General features: G+C 45.3%; 1 protein-coding gene and 1 pseudogene across 3 annotated transcripts in view; one reads left to right on the top strand and one right to left on the bottom strand.

Annotated features, from left to right (window-relative positions):
* Positions 1–16,885, bottom strand: part of LOC311605065 (small ribosomal subunit protein uS2-like) — a 986,626-nt pseudogene that overhangs the window by 165,116 nt on the left and 804,625 nt on the right. The window lies entirely within an intron of this gene.
* The window catches only part of FAF2 (Fas associated factor family member 2), a 39,421-nt gene continuing 22,545 nt past the window's right edge, over positions 10–16,885 (top strand). Inside the window, exon 1 of one of the 2 annotated variants that reach the window (XM_084795794.1) lies at positions 10–146. In XM_084795794.1, coding sequence (XP_084651920.1) covers positions 84–146 — 63 coding nt within the window. In that variant the 5' untranslated portion in view covers positions 10–83. The remainder of the gene's footprint in view (positions 147–16,885) is intronic. The other variant, XM_084795793.1, reaches the window with a different exon arrangement.

Genomic DNA, 16,885 nt, shown 5'->3' with positions numbered 1-16,885 from the left:
TTCAGACCGGACGTGGTTGCACCTGAGATCACTTCCGGCGGGTGACGGTGCGGACGGGTCAGGAGCGTAGAGGCGGCGGCAAAATGGCGGCGCCTGAGGAGCAGGATCTAACTCAGGAGCAGACCGAGAAGCTGCTGCAGTTTCAGGTAGCAGCGAGTTCTCGGTGCAGCAAAGGCCGCCGCGGGATGGGGAGTGGGACCCTAGAGGAGCGCAAAACCATCCTCAGGTTGGGGTTGGGACCATTTTCAGGCCGGCAGGCGGCCCCCTCCCCCTCAGACGCCAACTGCCCGGATTTCCCCGGCCCCCAACCTCTGTCGGTACCCAGCCCTCCAGCCATCGCTGCCAGCCAGGCTGGACCACAGTGGGTCAAGCTGCCATAATTTCCCTTAGCGGCGCCGGTTCGCAGTCGTTGCCAGCCTGATTAACCTGCCAGACCCTCTCCGCCCCATCGACTGTTGATGTGCTAGAGGTACTAAATCCCCATCGCAGAGTTCGTGTCAGCTCGCGGCTCTGGACCGCCAACCACCGTCCCGTGCAATTCACCGACCCTTGCTGAGGGTCTCTGGTTACTAGGTCCTGTGTTGGGAGCTTTGGTGGGGAAGGAAGCACCTGCACACAGACCTGGCACCTGCCTTAGAAATGTGGGAGGACGCCACATGCGGAAACAATGCAACGTTAAGTATCATGGATGGCTTCTGACTGGATTTTTTTTTTTTTTTAACCTTCGGCTTTCTCCTGAACTGCAGACTATCCTTGAGGAGGGTGGCAACTTGCAGGACTCGGCCTCCTATTAGTGGATGTTATGTTTTTGTTTTTAATGGCATTAAGCACCTGAGGTGGAGGATCTGGTTAGAGGAGACCACCATGGTAGCGACCATGGCATTAACCAATTTCCTCAGTCCTAAAGTGCATTGCTTCAAAATGTCTATTCCCTTGAGGATGTTTTGGAGGTAAACTTGAGTTTATGGATGTTACAAGGAATTAAAAGGACTTTGTAAACAGTAAAATGTGCCTAAGCAGTTGCGGCTATCAGTCATCATTTTTCTGATAAATCAAAGTTAATAAAACTCATTTCCTATTAGGAAATGGGCTGAGTATTCATTTTCAGCAGTTTTTAGGAAAAACCTTAGTGCCAGACACTGCCAGTTAGAATACCGCCCACTAAGTATTTGTGATGTGAGGACCTGACTAACACGTAACGCACAGCCCCTATGGGGTTCATACTGTGACAGGCCTTATCTCATAGGTGGGTGTGAACTGTAAGAAGTCCCACCAGTGAGTGTGGCCTGAGACTGTAATCTTAAGAGACTCAGAAGGATTCTGAGTTTGAGGCCAGCCTTTTCCATGCTTAGGTTACACAGCTAGTAAATGGTGGTGTCCAGGGAAAGCAGAGCCTTTCCTGAGCCTTTAGTGCCTCTGCTACAGAGTGTGTGTAAGAGTGCTGTGTTACTGCTATGATGATGTGTCTGTCTGTCTGTCTGTCTGTCTTTGTAAACTTGTTGATGTTTAAGGGGGAAGGAAGGACTGCTTAGAAGTTACTATTTCTTACCTACTATGCCTTATGTATGATGTTAGATAATTTATAGCCATATGCTTCAGCCACAGGGTTACCTTATAAAGTACAAATGGTGGCATGCCCGCTGTCATATCTGGTGAAAAAAACAGATTTGCTGATTTATTTGCTCAAGGAACTGAAGCTCTTCTTGGAATTCTTTTTATTTATTTTTATTTTTTTTATTTTTCGAGATCCCTAGTGCTGGGATTAAAGGCGTGTGCCACCACGCCTGGCTTTCTTTGGTTTTTTCGAGACAGAGTTTCTCTGTGTAGCCTTGGCTGTCCTGGACTCACTTTGTAGACCAGGCTGGCCTCGAACTCACAGCGATCCGCCTGCCTCTGCCTCGAAGGCTAAGCTCTTACCACAGTGCCTTTCAGCTGTGAAGAAGGAATAGAATTCCAGCAGATGGTGGGCAGGGGGTGTTCAAAGCTGAGAAGATGTGTGCTCACATATGGAGATGGGGAAAAGTGTGGGTATGTCTGTTGTAATAAATAGAGACTTGGGGGTGACAGGGTACACTAGAGCCAGATTTATCAATGCTGTGCTCAGTTCTGTGGGCACAGACAGTCATGAGAGTTTTCTGACTAGGGAGTAACAACACCAGGGTTGGGGTTTGCTTCTCTAACAATATGGGGCGTGTGCTTAGGCTCTCCACGGGTGTCAGAATAGAACAGAGTGGCACTGCTGACAGTTTTCAGTGAGCCAGGCATGGTGGTTCACATCTATAGTCTCAGTGCCAGCACTTGAGAGGTTCAGTTAAGATTGCTGTAGGTTCAAGGACAGCGTGGGCTTGATACATGTATACAGTGTCCTTTTGAGACAGGGTCTCTGTGTAGCACTTGCTGTCCTGGACTGTGTAAACTAGGCTGACCTCAGACTCAGATCCCTGCCTCTGCCTCCTGAGTGCTGGCACATACAGTGCATCTTGATTATATTCATCCCTAGCTCTCCCCTCCCCCAGCCAGACATCCCCCAACACATTGCCTTTCTACCGGCATGTCCCCCTTTTTTTGTAACTCACTAAATTCAATATTGTTGCCTGATGTAATATTGAGACATGTAGGCTTGACTTTGTGCAGGTAGTCTTAGCTGCTGTGAGTTCATGAGTCTAAGGACCATGTCATATTGTCATATTCAGAAGACAGCGTTTCACACGCTCTTTGCCATCCTTCAGCTTTTATTTATTTTTTTCTTTCTTTTCTCTCTCTCTCTCTCTCTCTCTCTCTTTTTTTTTTTTTTTTTTGGTTTTTCGAGACAGGGTTTCTCTGTGTAGCCTTGGCTGTCCTGGACTCACTTTGTAGACCAGGTTGGCCTCAAACTCACAGCGATCTGCCTGCCTCTGCTTCCCAAGTGCTGGGATTAAAGGTGTGCGCCACCACGCCCGGCTTTTCTCTTGTTTTCTGAGACAGGGTTTCTCTGTGTAGCCTTGGCTGTCCTGGACTCACTTTGTAGACCAGGCTGGCCTTGAACTCACAGCAATCCTCCTGCCTCTGCCTCCAGAGTGCTGGGATTAAAGGTGTGTACGACCACACCCGGCCCTAACATTCTTTCTATTCCCTCTTCTACAGTGTTTCCTGAACCTTGTGGGAGGGTGGAGTAGATAGAAGCGTCCTACTTAGAGCTGAGCACTCAACAGTCACTCAGTCTCAGCCCTTTGACAGTTGTGGATCTTGATTTAACTGATGCCCATTTCAGAAAGAAGCTTCCCGGGCCAAGTCTGAGAGAGCGCTAACCCACGGATATGAACACAGACATTTAGAAGGCAGTGGACAGCATGCCATTTAGCAGCACACCGAGAGCCAACGATCTGAACCGTGGGCTCTGACTAGGCTTACAGTAGCAGGCATTACTCTCCTCCTGTGGAGGAGGTCTCATATCTAGTCAGGAAGTGATTGGTTACCTTTACAGTCATACCTCGATTACATCCGTGGACATACCACCCCTGGCAAATGAGTGTTGTAGCACAGAGGACACAGTGCTGAGCTGAGTGATGGGTCATTGGTAACTCATCCGCCTCAGGGATGTATAGCATCTTCTGGCTCTCTGGAAGCCAGCCAGTAAGGAGGATGCCATCTGGCCAAGTTCATTTCTCTGTGTCCTGTAATCAAAGTGTGTTGTGTCTTCAGCAATAGGGTCTTACCATTTAGTTACGGTAGCCTGGTGTGTATTTTGGGGCCTTCAGGGCCTCCTGACCAATAAATAACTTGTAAAGGGTATCCTGTGCCGGTTACTGAGGTTTTCTTTTCTTTCCTTCCTTCCTTCTTTTAAAGATTTATTTTTATTTTCTGTGTATAAATATTTTGTCTGCATGTATGTACACACACTGTTGTATGCCTCCTGGTACCCAAGGAGACTGGAAAAGGGCAGCAGGTCTCCTGAAGTTGGAGTAACAGACAGTTGTGGGCTGCTGTGTAGTTGCTGGGGAAGACAGGATTTCTCTGTGTAGCCTTGGCTGTTCTGGACTCACTTTATAGACCAGCCTGCCTCTGCCTCCCTGAGTGCAAGAATTAAAGGCCTGTGCCTCTATTTAGTTTTTATCTATTTTTAAAAAAATGTTATCTTTGATTTTTAATTTTTAAAAATATGTATTTATTTAAGTATTCAGTGTTTTGCCTGCACGTACGCCTTCATGTCAGAAGAGAGTACCACATCTCATTACAGATGGTTGTGAGCCACAATGTGGTTGCTGGGAATTGAACTCAGGACTTTTGGAAGAGCAGCCAGTGCTCTTAACTTCTGAGCCATCTCTCCAGCCCTGATTTTTAATTTTTATGTGTACAAGTGGCTCACATGGGTGTCTGCATTTTGGAACTGGAGTGATGGGTAATTGTGAACTACCATGTGCATGCTGGGAACTGACCCCAGGTCCTCTGCAAGAACAAGTGCCCTTAACAACTGAGCCACCTTTCCGGCATCTCTCCATTTGTCCTTCTGTATGTATGTGCCGTGCATGCGGGGCCCGGGGCTGGTGGTGGAGTCGTCAGTCGCTGTTCTTCTGGCTTCTTCGTTGTTGCAGGGTCACACCGTGAAACCCAGAGCTAGAAGCCACGGCCTCATTCGCCTGCTTGCTCTAGGAATCCTTGCCTCCGCCTTCCAGGGCGAGAGTCACAGTGGCCTCCGTGCCCACCTGGCATTTCTGTGGGTTTCTTGGGATCCACACGCCAGTCCTCACACGTGGGTGGCAGTGCTTTAACTACGGCATCATCTCCTCAGCCCAAGTTTAGGGTTTTTTGGGTTTCTCTGTGTAGCCCTGGCTGTCCTGGAGTCCTTTTGTAGAACTTACAGAGATCCACCTGTCTCTGTCTCCCCGAGTGCTGGGATTACAGGTGTATACCAGTATGCCCAGCTCCAAGTAAAGTTTTAATACACTCACTAATTTCTCTCTTTAAACTTTATTATTGTTGTTTATGCCATGATAAGTACGGAGGTCACAGGATAACTTTCTCTCCTTCTGCCTTTACATGGGTTTCAGGGATTGAACATGAGGCTTGTGTGGCAGGAACCTTACCCACTGAACCGTCTCATGGCCTTGCCTAAGTATTTCTGCTCTTACAAGTTCAGTTGTGTTAGGGGGAAGATGGTAGTGAGGAGAGAAGCCAAGGCCTCATGCATGGCAGCAGTGCCCTTCACTGAGCTACACAGCCAGTCAACAGCTGTACTGTCAACAAGAGGTAGTTGTGTTTGCTACTGAACCACTGTGTACTGGTATTTGTCATATAAAATTAACTGTCGTATGAGTGAGTAAAATATTTACAAAAACTGTTTTGCTTATATGAAATTACCTTATGTGTTTTGGAAAGGCTCTATAGGGACACGTTACTTGGGGGAAGTTGGTATTCAGTTAGAAGGTAACTAAATGACTTGAGGATAGTCACTGAGATAAGGGATTATATACACTTCTTGTTTGGCAGACAAAAGGGCTGCACTCCCCATAAGAGAAATCCAGTATGCTTTTGCTAGACATGCAGGAATGCCAGTGGGCTTGTTCTTGTTTATCAGAGGATTGCTGCCTCTTGCCTGTGCTTGTGAAGAGAGGCACAGCAGTGTGTGGCACACTTGATTCCCTCAGTGGGCTTCCACTTAGTTAGCTGGTTATATGTTCCACCCTCACTGGGCAAGAGAATGCCCTTCTCTTACAGGGACATGTACATACTTGGAAGTCAGCAGTGTATAAGCGCTTGTGAAGACTGATTCTGGAATAGGGCTGCCTGGATTCGAACTCTGCCTTCTTCAGTTACTGACTTTCAGCTTTTCATTTGTCCTCCAAGGCATAGTTTCTTGGTGGACTAATAATATTATCTACCTCACAGGGTTGCTTTAGGGTTTACATGTTAATTTAACTGAAGTGTTGGCAAATACTAAATACCTGAATTTTAAAAAATATTTTTATTTAATTGTAATTTATGTGCATTGGAGTGAGGGTGTCAGATCTTGGAATTACAGACAGTTGTGAGCTGACATGTGGGAAGTGAACCCGGGACCTTTGGAAGAGCAGATAGTGCTCTTACCCACTGAGCCATCTCTCCAGCCCTAAATACTTGAATGTTAAGCATTATTTTTAATTAATTTGAGACAGGCTCTCACCTGGACTCACAGAGATCCGCCTGCCACTACCTTCCAGTGCTGCACACACCACCATGACATTTATAGACAATTAGGGTTTTTTTTTCTTTTTTACCATGAATAATGCTGCAGTGTGATCCCGCACGTAGAGACTCATCCCGCTCTCAGTAAATCCAGCTAAAGTCCTAGGCACTGGATTCAATAGTAAGTCAGCACAGTTCTACCCTGGTGGTGCTGACTCTAGTGTGAAGAGACAGGCAGGCTAAAGTCAGCAAACAAAACGGAACGAATGTTAGGCATTCAGCATGATGGAAAAATGAGATAGGGTTGAGGAAGGGCTTTCATTTAAGGGAATTTCTCATTGGATTGTGACAGGCTTTGTGGGGTTTGACCCTAGAAGTGACTAGCTGGTCTCTAGCCAGAGGTCAGTGGAGAAGTTGTAGACAGGTGTCCATTAGTATCTTGGGGGTGGTAGGGAGGTTTCAAGAGTTCCTACTGATACCAAGCTTTAAAGATGCTCAAGTTCCATGTAGAAAATAGTAGAGTGTTTATATATCATCTACACACATCTTCCTATAATAGCTAGTAAAATGTAACTGTTTTGGAAATAGTTGTACTGGTTAAGAAATAATGAGCCAGACTGTCTACCTGTACATGGTTGGTATGGTTTTCTTTTGTTTTGGGGGTGGAGGTTCAGTGTTAGTTGTCTGCCCAGTGCCTCACACCCCCAGCCTCTCACCCCTTGAAACAAGGTCTTGTTGTATAGCCCAGGCTGGCTTCAAGCTGGAAAATTTTCTGCTTCTTTACTTCCCAGGTGAGTGTGGGATTACAGATGCATGCCACTACACCTGGCTTCCAGATGTTTTGATCTGATTAAATTTGTGGTTGCAGAATGCAGACTATATTAGAGTAGTTATCCGAAAAGGAAAATCCTAAATCACAGTAGTGTTGGAGAGAGTGAGAGGGATCTGTGAACTAGAATTTTAGAGAATTAAAGGCAGTGATTTGGAGTAAATAACTAGTGTATTAACTAATGACTAATGTATTCTGATTATACCTTGAAATTCAAAAGTGTAATAAGATGTTGCTTAGGCATTTAATTTACTTTGACCAAGATTCCAAATAAACAAGATGAGTTCTGTTATTGCTTAGTTGGCTGGATTGGTAGGTAACCGAGGTTTGACCTGGAAGTCTTGCTCTATTCCTGCCTCTCCTGTCACTGGCACCACTTTTCTGCCTCCATGCTAATGTGTTTTAAAGTTCAGATAAGTAGGGCTATTAGCTATGTGGGGGGTTTGGGTTTGGTGTTTTGGGGGTGTTTGTCCCCCCAGTGCTGAGTGTGGAAGCACTGTACCAGGCAAATGCTTCGCCACTGAGCCATGCCCGTAACAAGCCCTGGGTGGCAGCTTTAAGAAGGAAAGTACCACAGAGTGCAAAACTGGTTCTCATTCTCCTCCTCACCTCTTCTGAGGACAGACTTAAAAGGAGGGAGAGGAGAGTAACAAGACAGGCACCTCAGTTCATGTCCACAGGCTGGGGAAATGTGAAAGGCTTCAAGCAAGGAGAAGGAAGTTTTAGTTAAAGCAAAAGGGTAAATGAAGCATTCAGAGAAGCCAAGGGCAAAATGACATGTTACTAAACTAACCCCAAGAGATTTAGGATGCACTGTGCGCCGTGGTGCGTTGTGTCCTTACAACAGAACGCCCAAGGCTGCATAATTTATGAGAAACAGAGATTTGTTTCTTACACTTTTGGGAGCTAGGAAGTGCAAGCCTGAAAGGCCTAGACAGGCGTGATGGCACACAACTGTAATCCCAGCCCTCGGAAGGCAGAGGCAGATGGATCTCTGAGTTCGAAGCCAACCTGGTCTACAAATCGAATCCAGGACAGCCAAGGCTACACAGAGAAACCCTGTCTCAAAAACTAGAGGGGCAGGGAGAGAGTGAATGAACATGAATATGAGGGAAAGGCACTTCCTGTAAGTCCAGTCCTTGGAGGTAAAGGAAAGAGGATGAGGAGGGCGTTCAAGTCAGCCTGCTTACTTAGCAAGTTCAAAGACAGCCTGGACTACTTAAGACCCACTCAGTTCAGCTTTAGGATGAACCCTAAGTTGCAGTGGAGACCCTATGATGTTGAAGATTGCAGTACCATGGGATGGGATTTCTGCCAAGGAAGGCTGCAGAAAGAATGGGGCTGGCCCAAGAGAGGCTTCGTGTGCCACAGCTGTGGAACTAAAGAGGTAGGCATGTACTGGGCCATGGAGCACAGGCCAGGACACCCATCCGAGACATAGAGATGCAGGGTTTCTTTGGATCTTGCTTTTGGCCTGATCTTTCTTTCTTATACCATCTATTTTCCTTTTTCAAACGGATTGTTTTTCTTGTGCCATTATATATTGGAAATACGTAACTTTTATTTTTATTTCTTTTTATTATGCAGAGACTCACAGTTAAGAGATTGCCTAGTGTCTCACAATAGAATTTGGATACTTGGTTTTTGAACAATGTTAAAACTGTTAATATTTGGAGGATTTGTTTTGTTTTTCAAGATGGCGTCTCTGTGTAACAGCCCTGGCCATCTTGGAACTCATAGAGATCCACCTGCCTCTGCCTTTCAAGTGCTGGGATTAAAGGTGTACACCGCTGTTCATGGCTGATTTGGAGGATAGATGAATTAGATTCATTTTATAATTAAAAATATTTTATGTGTATGGATATTTTGCGTGCATGTATATCTGTATAGCAGTTGTGTACCTGTGCCCTTGGAGGACATTAGATCCTGTGAAATTAGAGTCACATATGACTAAGAGCTGTCATGTAGGTGCTGGTACAGAGCTCCGGTCCTCTGCAAGAGCAGTAAGGACTTTAAACTGCTGAGCCACCTGTCCAGTTCCCTAAATTGTTTGCATTAGAGGTGAACATGACATGTTGGGGACTGAGGTAGAATGTTATTATTTAAAGTAATATGTTTGGGTGTCAGGTTGACAGGGAATGGACTTGTGAATGTTATTCTTTATTATAATTTTGAGTAGATTTGGAATCACCTAGGAAACAAACCTCCAAAGTGTGTCTATGAGGTCACTTCTAGAGATGATGGGTCCCAGGCTGAGTAAAAAGAGAAAGAGAAAATCACCTGAGCATCAACATTTGCCTTCCTCTGACTGCAGATGCAGTGCACTTTCTTTGCATGGCGGACTGTGGCCCCTCAAACCATGAGCCATACTAAACCACTCCTTGTTTTCTGTCTGGTGTTTGGTCAGAGCAACAAGAAGGTAACTAACACAAACATGTACCTTATATTTTTCACATGTATAGAATTAAACCCAATTTGAGGATTGAAAGTATTTGAGGATTAATGTTTTGGGTCTGGAGAGACAGCTCAGTGGTTAAGAACACTGATGCCTTCCAGAGGACATGGTTTTACTTTCCAGCATCCATAGGTAGTTCACAACTCTAGTTCTTGGGGATTTGAGACCCTCTTACCGCCCTAATGGGCATTGCATAGACATGGTGCACAGACAGATATGCAGGGAAGACACCTTAAAAATAAAGGCTAAAGTGTTTTGTTTTGTTTTGTTTGCAATTTGTGGTTTGTTTTTTCACTTAAATTTTAAAATCTTATTTTGAAACATAGAGTAGCAGACTTTTCCCAGAGGGGAGAGGTTGGAAGATAGGGAAGGTGGTTGGGCACTTACACTAACCTTGCTTCTGAGCAGAAGACTCAAATTTAGAGGACTCTGGCCAAGGTCACAGGGCTTTAGTGAGACACTTCAAACGAAAGGACGGACACTAGAGTAGGGTTCAGTGAGAGATCATTTTATTTGAATTTCCCCCAAATTTAATTGTAGTACTTCACATTTTAAGGAAGTTTAGGCTCATTTCACAACACTTTACAAATGTTCTTATGTCTTTTTCATCATTGTTAAAACTATTGAGATGACATAAAATCCAAGCGCTCGGGCTGGAAAGATGACTCAGAGGTTAGGAGCACTGTCTGCTCTTCCTAGAGGTCGTGAGTTCAATTCCCAGCACCCACATGGTGGCTCACAACCATCTGTAATGGGATCTGATGCCCTCTTCAGGCCTGCAGGTGTACATGCAGATAGAGCACTGTATACATAAAGTAAATAAATAAATCTTAAAAAAAAAAAATCCAAGAGCTCACGTTGCCAATGAGGAAATTGAGCCTAAGTAAGTGGCCTATAGTCGTCTAGTGGATGGTGAACAAATGCTTGAATTGTTGAGAACTCTTCTGTCCCCTAACTTCCTAAGCAAGAATTTATCCACTTATTCCACCTATTTTGAATTGCTTGAATAAGAGCAGTTGTACAGGCACTCGCGCGCGTGTGTGTGTGTGTGTGTGTGATCTCATCCAAGCTGTGACTGAGCTATATCCCCAGTATTCTTGTAGTATTTTTAAGTAGGTTCAGATATTTGCCTGTTTGTAACATTTGAGTTCATTGAAATATCAGATATTTAAGAAGCCACTACATGAATACATACAGCTGTCTCTTGGTTGGCATAAGGCATTTAGCTTAACATCTAAAGGGCTAACCAGTGATTTCCAATCTGACTCTAAATGAAAACTTCATCAAGGGGTGTTAAGAGGTTTTTTTTGTTTGTTTTTGAGGCAGAGTCTTACTCTCAGAGATCCGGCTGCCTGTGCTGGGATTAAAGGCTTACGACATTACTGCCCAGCCAAATTACCATATTTTAAATAAACATTTAAATTTTCTGAATTAAGAAAAGGGAGCTTGGGCTGGAGAGATGGCTCAGAGGTTAAGAGCACTGTCTGTTCTTCCAGAGGTCCTGAGTTCAATTCCCAGACACCACATGGTGGCTCACAACCATCTATAATGAGATCTGGTGCCCTCTTCTGGAGTGCAGACACACATGTGGGCAGAATACTGTATAAATAATAAATAAGTCTTTAAAAAAAAAAAAAAAAGAGCCGGGTGTGGTGGCGCACTCCTTTAATCCCAGCACTCGGGAGGCAGAGGCAGGTGAATCGCTGTGAGTTCGAGGCCAGCCTGGTCTACAAAGCAAGTTCAGGACAGCCAAGGCTAACACAGAGAGACCCTATCTCGAAAAACCAAATCCAAACAAAAAAAGTAAGTTAAGGGCTGGAGAGAAGGCTCAGAGGTTAAGGGCACTGACTGCTCCTTCAGAGGTCCTGAGTTCAATTCCCAGCAACCACATGGTGGCTTGAGACCACCTATAATGTGATCTGATGCCTTCTTCTGGTTTGCAGGTGTCCATGCAGGCAAAGCACTGTATATATAATAAGTAAATAAATACATCTTTTTAAAAAAGTTAAAAAAAAAAAAAAAGAATTGGGAGCTTGTTTTCAAACATGATTTTATCAAATAATAGGAGGCATTGTAGCATAAGAGAACCTGGACATTGGCAGTTTTCAAGTTTTCACTGCCCACCCTGCCTCCCTGTTGCCAAGTGTCGCTGGCCAGGTGGTGTAGCCTGTGGGTACCCTAGCTCTCACTGTTGAAATGAGGCTTTTACATACACAGTGCTTGTTACCTAGTGTAGGTGCTTAGTAAGTGGCAGTTGCTGCTGTTTAATTTGGGAGATCAGAATTTAAGGGTAAACAATAAAATTCTTCTATAAGAGCTTTAGTTACAGGTCAAAGCCTAGTGGTCATCACTTTCTGAATGGACTTTCAATTCCATATTCTCCTGAGCTGTCTTGTTTGGTGGGAGGGAGAAAACGGAGGTTGCCTGGTTTTTGCCAAGTTTTACTCTGGGGATAACTTAAAATACAAGCCTCAGCAAGCCAATTGAAGCATAGAACACTTAGATGTCCAGGAGTGTGTCAGCACTTGAGATGTGGAAAGAGAAACACTTAGTAAAGCCTGGTTTCCCAATCCATGTCCACATAGTTGGTTAACTGTCTGGTTACATTGTTACACACCCAGCCTGTTGTGATTGTCTGTTTGAATTACACTCTCCCAAGGGCTAGATCAGGAACCTAATAGTCACTGTTTGTTTTTCAAATTCATCCTCTTAGCTTCTGACTAGATGGAAGTTAGCACAGGTTTGAGGAAAGTAGTTCCCTCTGTCCCAATAATATCTTTTTACATAGCACTTGCGAGTGATTGGCATTCAGGTATATTTGGGGCCACAACCGTAAGTATCACGCATCTCCCTGATGTTGTCATCAATAATGCTTTTGTGTAAATGACTATATCTAAGTGCAGCTCCTGAGTCATTGGGAAGCCAGTTCATGGGAGGGGATGATACCAGAGAGTAAGGGAGTGAGACACACTCAGATGGGCCTGCCTGAGAGGGGGTGTGACCACAGCTGCTGACATCTGAGTTAGGGCAAGAGATTAGAAGAGGGAGCCGTGGTTACAAGCTAGCCTTTATTCCAGGTGCAGCTATTTGTTCCAGTGTTGTCTCCAGTCACATTGGGTGTCAGTGGGTCTGAATAGAAGCTAGGTTTATGCTGAAGAGCAAGCCAGATAGGAACTGCAGATTTTGATTTTACTGTTCACTGACTTTATACCCAAAATCAGTGTGCCTTTCTCACGGTGGGCATGATGGTAATGCTGTTCTCATAAAGTCGCTCAACCTAGTGAGTATAGCCAAGCAGCTTCCGACACGGGAACAGTGGCAGGCGGGAACGGGTGGGGAGGTAGCTCCCTGGTGAGGACCCTGAGTAACTGGTTCCATACCCAGAAGCCATTAAAAAAAAAGACTGAGCATGGTGGACACATTTCTATTCTCAGACTGTGGAGTCTGACCAGCCGGCTGGCCTAGCCTGCTTGGTGAGTTTAAGGCCAGCAAGAGACCTTGTCTCAAAAAACAAAAGGTGAGTGGTCCCTGATGAATAATACCTGAGGTGGCCTGCTCCATAGGCCTGTGTGTGTGTGTGTGTGTGTGTGTGTGTGTGTGTGTCTGTGTGTGACACACACACACACACCTGCACATATGTGAGCAGAGAGAGAATGAGAATATGGAAAGAAATAAGTTGCAGCCCGTTGGTGGTAGCACACTCCTTTAATCCCAGCACTAGGGAGGCAGAGGCAGGCAGATCTCTGTGAGTTCAAGGCCAGCCGGGTCTACAACTGAGTCCAGGATAGCCAGGGCTCCACAGAGAAACCCTGTCTTGAAACAAAACAAAACAAAAAAGTTGTCAGGGTAGAGTAAAATTCTTTTCTTCTTTCTTTCCTTTTTTATTTATTATTTGTACAGTATTCTGCCTGTATGTGTTCCTGCTCATCGGAAAAAAAGGCACCAGACTTCATTATGGAGCCACCATATGGTTGCTGGGAATTGAACTCAGAAACTTTGGAAGAACAGCCACTGCTCTTTCTCCCTGCTCCCCCACCCAGCCTTGGTTGTCCTGTTGCTTTGTAGACCAGGCTGGCCTCAAACTCAGAGATCCGCTTGCCTCTGCCTCCCGAGTGCTGAGATTAAAGGCATGCCCCTTGCCAGCTAATACTCTTAACCTTAACCATTTCTCCAGCCTCATTAATTTTAGTTTAGTTTAGTGTTTTTTGTTTTGTTTTTGTTTTTGTTTGGAAACAGGGTTTCTCTGTGTAACAGCTTTGGCTGTCTTGGAACTCGCTTTGTAGACCAGGCTGGTCTCGAATTTACGGAGATCCACCTGCCTCTGCCTCCCAAGTGCTGGGACTAAAGGCATATGCCACCACTGCCCAGCCCAGTGTAGTTTTTTAAGACAGGGTTTCTCTGTGTAGCCCTGGCTGTCCTGGAACTCACTCTGTAGACCAGGCTGGCCTCAAACTCAGATCCACCTGCCTCTGCAGTCCTGGGATTAAAGGCGCATGCCACCACCACCAGGCTGAATCATGCATTTCTAATCTATGATTAGGGGGACAGGCTGTAGATTTACTGAGCCTGTGCAAGGCCCTGGATTCAATCTCCAACACACTAAAAATATTGTTAAAAAAAAAAAAGCTGGGCATGGTGGTGCACGCCTTTAATCCCAGCACTAAGGAGGCAGAGGCAGGTGGATCACTTGAATCCCAGGCCAGCCTGGTCTGCAAAGGGAGTCTAGGACAGCCAAGGCTACACAGAGAAACCCTGTCTCAAACAAAAGAAAAAAACAAAAAGACCCTAAAACAAAAAAGATAGGCTGAGGCATCATCTGCTGAGTTTTAAATGGAACCGGGACTCCCTGAGGTTATTAAGCCTGAGATACTTGTTTCTGTCCTCCTTCCACAGTGGCTCTTCTTGACTGTCAACTTGCTGAGATTAAAAAAAATTATTTAATATGTTTGGTTTTTGCTTATTTGTTTTTCGAGACAGGGTTTCTCTGTGTAGCCTTGACTATCCTGGACTCACTTTGCAGACCAGGCTGGCCTCGAACTCATAGCGATCCACCTGCCTTTGCCTCCCGAGTGCTGGGATTAAAGGCATGCACCACCACCGCCCGGCTTATTTAATATGTATACAGGGCTCTGCCTGCATGTATATCTGCACACCAGAAGAGGGCACTAGATCACATTATATAAAGGTTTTCTTTCTTTTTATAGGTTTCTTATTATGTATACAATGCTCTGCCTGCATGTACACCCGCAGGCCAGAAGAGGGCATCAGATCACATTATAGATGGTTGTGAGCCACCATCTGATTGCTGGGAATTGAACTCAGGACCTCTGGAAGAGCAGCCAGTGCTCTTAACCTCTGAGCCATCTCCAGCCCTAACTTGATGAGATCATCATGGAAACAATGTTCTGGGCTTGTCTGGATCGTGTTAACAGAGATGGAAAGGCCTCTCTAAATGTGAGCAGCACCACTTCCTGTGCTGAATAGAGGAAAAGAAACACTGAGTGGACCGTGTATCTTCTGCTTCCTGCTAGTGGACGCAGTGTGACTACCTCGTAGGCACAAGGCTACTGTGTAATTCAGATGCTGAGTTCTGTACCACCTTGTCTGGTTGCAATCCTTGTGAGAATCTCCTGTCCAATGTTGTGTAAACTCTGCTCCCTAATTGTCTCCTGGTATGTCAGTAAAGCAGCTTACAGCTAGTTGCTGAGCAGGGGAGAGAGTAGGGCAGGACTTCCTGCCTGCAAAGAGAGGAGGAGTTAGGAGATGCAGCCAGGGAATTGAGCAGAGGTCTAAGAAACATCAGGAGAGGAGCTGGAGCAAGTAAAGCTACAAAGTGCAAGTGACACTCAGCCATAAAATTATTTTCAGCCAGGCATAGTGGCACATGCCTTTAATTCTAGCACTTAGGGAGGCAGAGGCAAGAGGATTGCTGTGAGCTCGAGGCCAGCCTGGTCTACAGAGCTGTCCAGGATAGCTAACACTACACAGAGAAACCCTGTCTCAACACCCCCCAACCATTGCTTCTTCATAACTGTAAAAAGATTATTTTTGTTTTTAATGATGTGCGTATGCATGTGAGTGTAGGTGTCCATGGAGTACAGAGGCACTGAATTTCCCAGAAGCTGGGAACTGAACTCATGTAACCATTGAGTCACTGGTTCAGCCTAAGGGAAAAACATATATGTATTTTAAGATATTTGTATTTGGGCGGGGGGGGGGGGGGAGGGAGAGAGAAGGAGGCAGGGTGGGCAGGAGAGTCTCTCATATAGCTCAGGCTGGCCTCAAACTTGAAATCTTCCTGTGTCAGAGTGCTGGGATAACAAACATAACCTGCTAGGCCAGTGATTTGTTTTTAGTATTTCAGATACATAAACATCTTTATTAATAGTGATAAGGAAGCTGGGTATAGTGGCGCCTTTAATCCCTGCACTCGGGAGGCAGAGGCAGGTGGATCTCCGAGTTCAAGGCCAGCGTGGTTTACACAGTGAGTCAGGACAGCCAAGGCTACACAGAGAAACCCTGTCCCGAAAAACAAACAACAACAAAATAGTGATAAGGCGATGACTCAGTTGGTTCGAGAACCTCTGGCACAAGCGTGAGGACCTGAGTTCAGATCCCCCAGAATCCATATTAGAAGCCAGAGGGTGATGGCAGCTTTAGTGGAGCCAAGCACAGTCGGAGCTTTAGGTTCATTGAGACTTGTCTTAGAAAATAGAGGTGGGAGGCAGAGGCTGCTGGGTCCCTGGAAGTTTAAGGATAGCCTGGTCTACCTATCAAGTTCTAAGACAGCCAGGGCTGCACAGTGAGACTCAGTAAACGAACGAACGATCAACTGTGCTTATTTGCCAGGAGGATGGTGGTGCACACCTTTAATCCCAGCAGTTGGAGGCAGAAGCAGGTAGAGCTCTAAGTTTGAAGCCAACCTGGTCTACAGAGAGAAATTCAGACCAGCCAATATTACACAGAGAAACCCTATCTCAAAACAACCAAAAATAAATAAATAGTGAAGGTGGAAATGGATGAAACCAAATTTTGTTTTGTTTGTTACATTTAGAAAGAGGACTGGAGGTGGCTAAGGGGTTAAAAGAACTGCCTGCTTAGCTTGGAGGTGGTGCTAGCCTTTAATCCCCGTACTTGGAGGTAGAGGCAGGTTGATAAGAGTTCAAGGCCAGCCTGGTCTACAAAGTCAGTTCCAGGTACAGAAACTGTGTCCTGAAAAACAAAACAAAAAACCAAACTCCCTGCTCTCTCAGAGGACCCAAGTTATATTCCCAGCACCACAGGACCAGATGCTGTTTCCAGTTCTAGGGTATCTGACATCCTCTTCTGGCCTCCAAGGGCACAGTTGCACATGCACAAAATACAGGCCTAACACTCATACACAAAAATAGTTGTTACAAAAAGGTTGGAAAGGATATCTTGTCCAGATTAAACATTGTACATAAAGGAAACCAAATTCC

The sequence above is a fragment of the Acomys minous genome (genome assembly GCF_964271855.1).
Source record: "Acomys minous genome assembly, chromosome: 9".
NCBI classification, from domain to species: Eukaryota; Metazoa; Chordata; class Mammalia; order Rodentia; family Muridae; genus Acomys; species Acomys minous.
The sequence above is the reverse complement of the archived record's forward strand: the minus strand, read 5'-3'. Positions and strand labels throughout refer to the sequence as shown.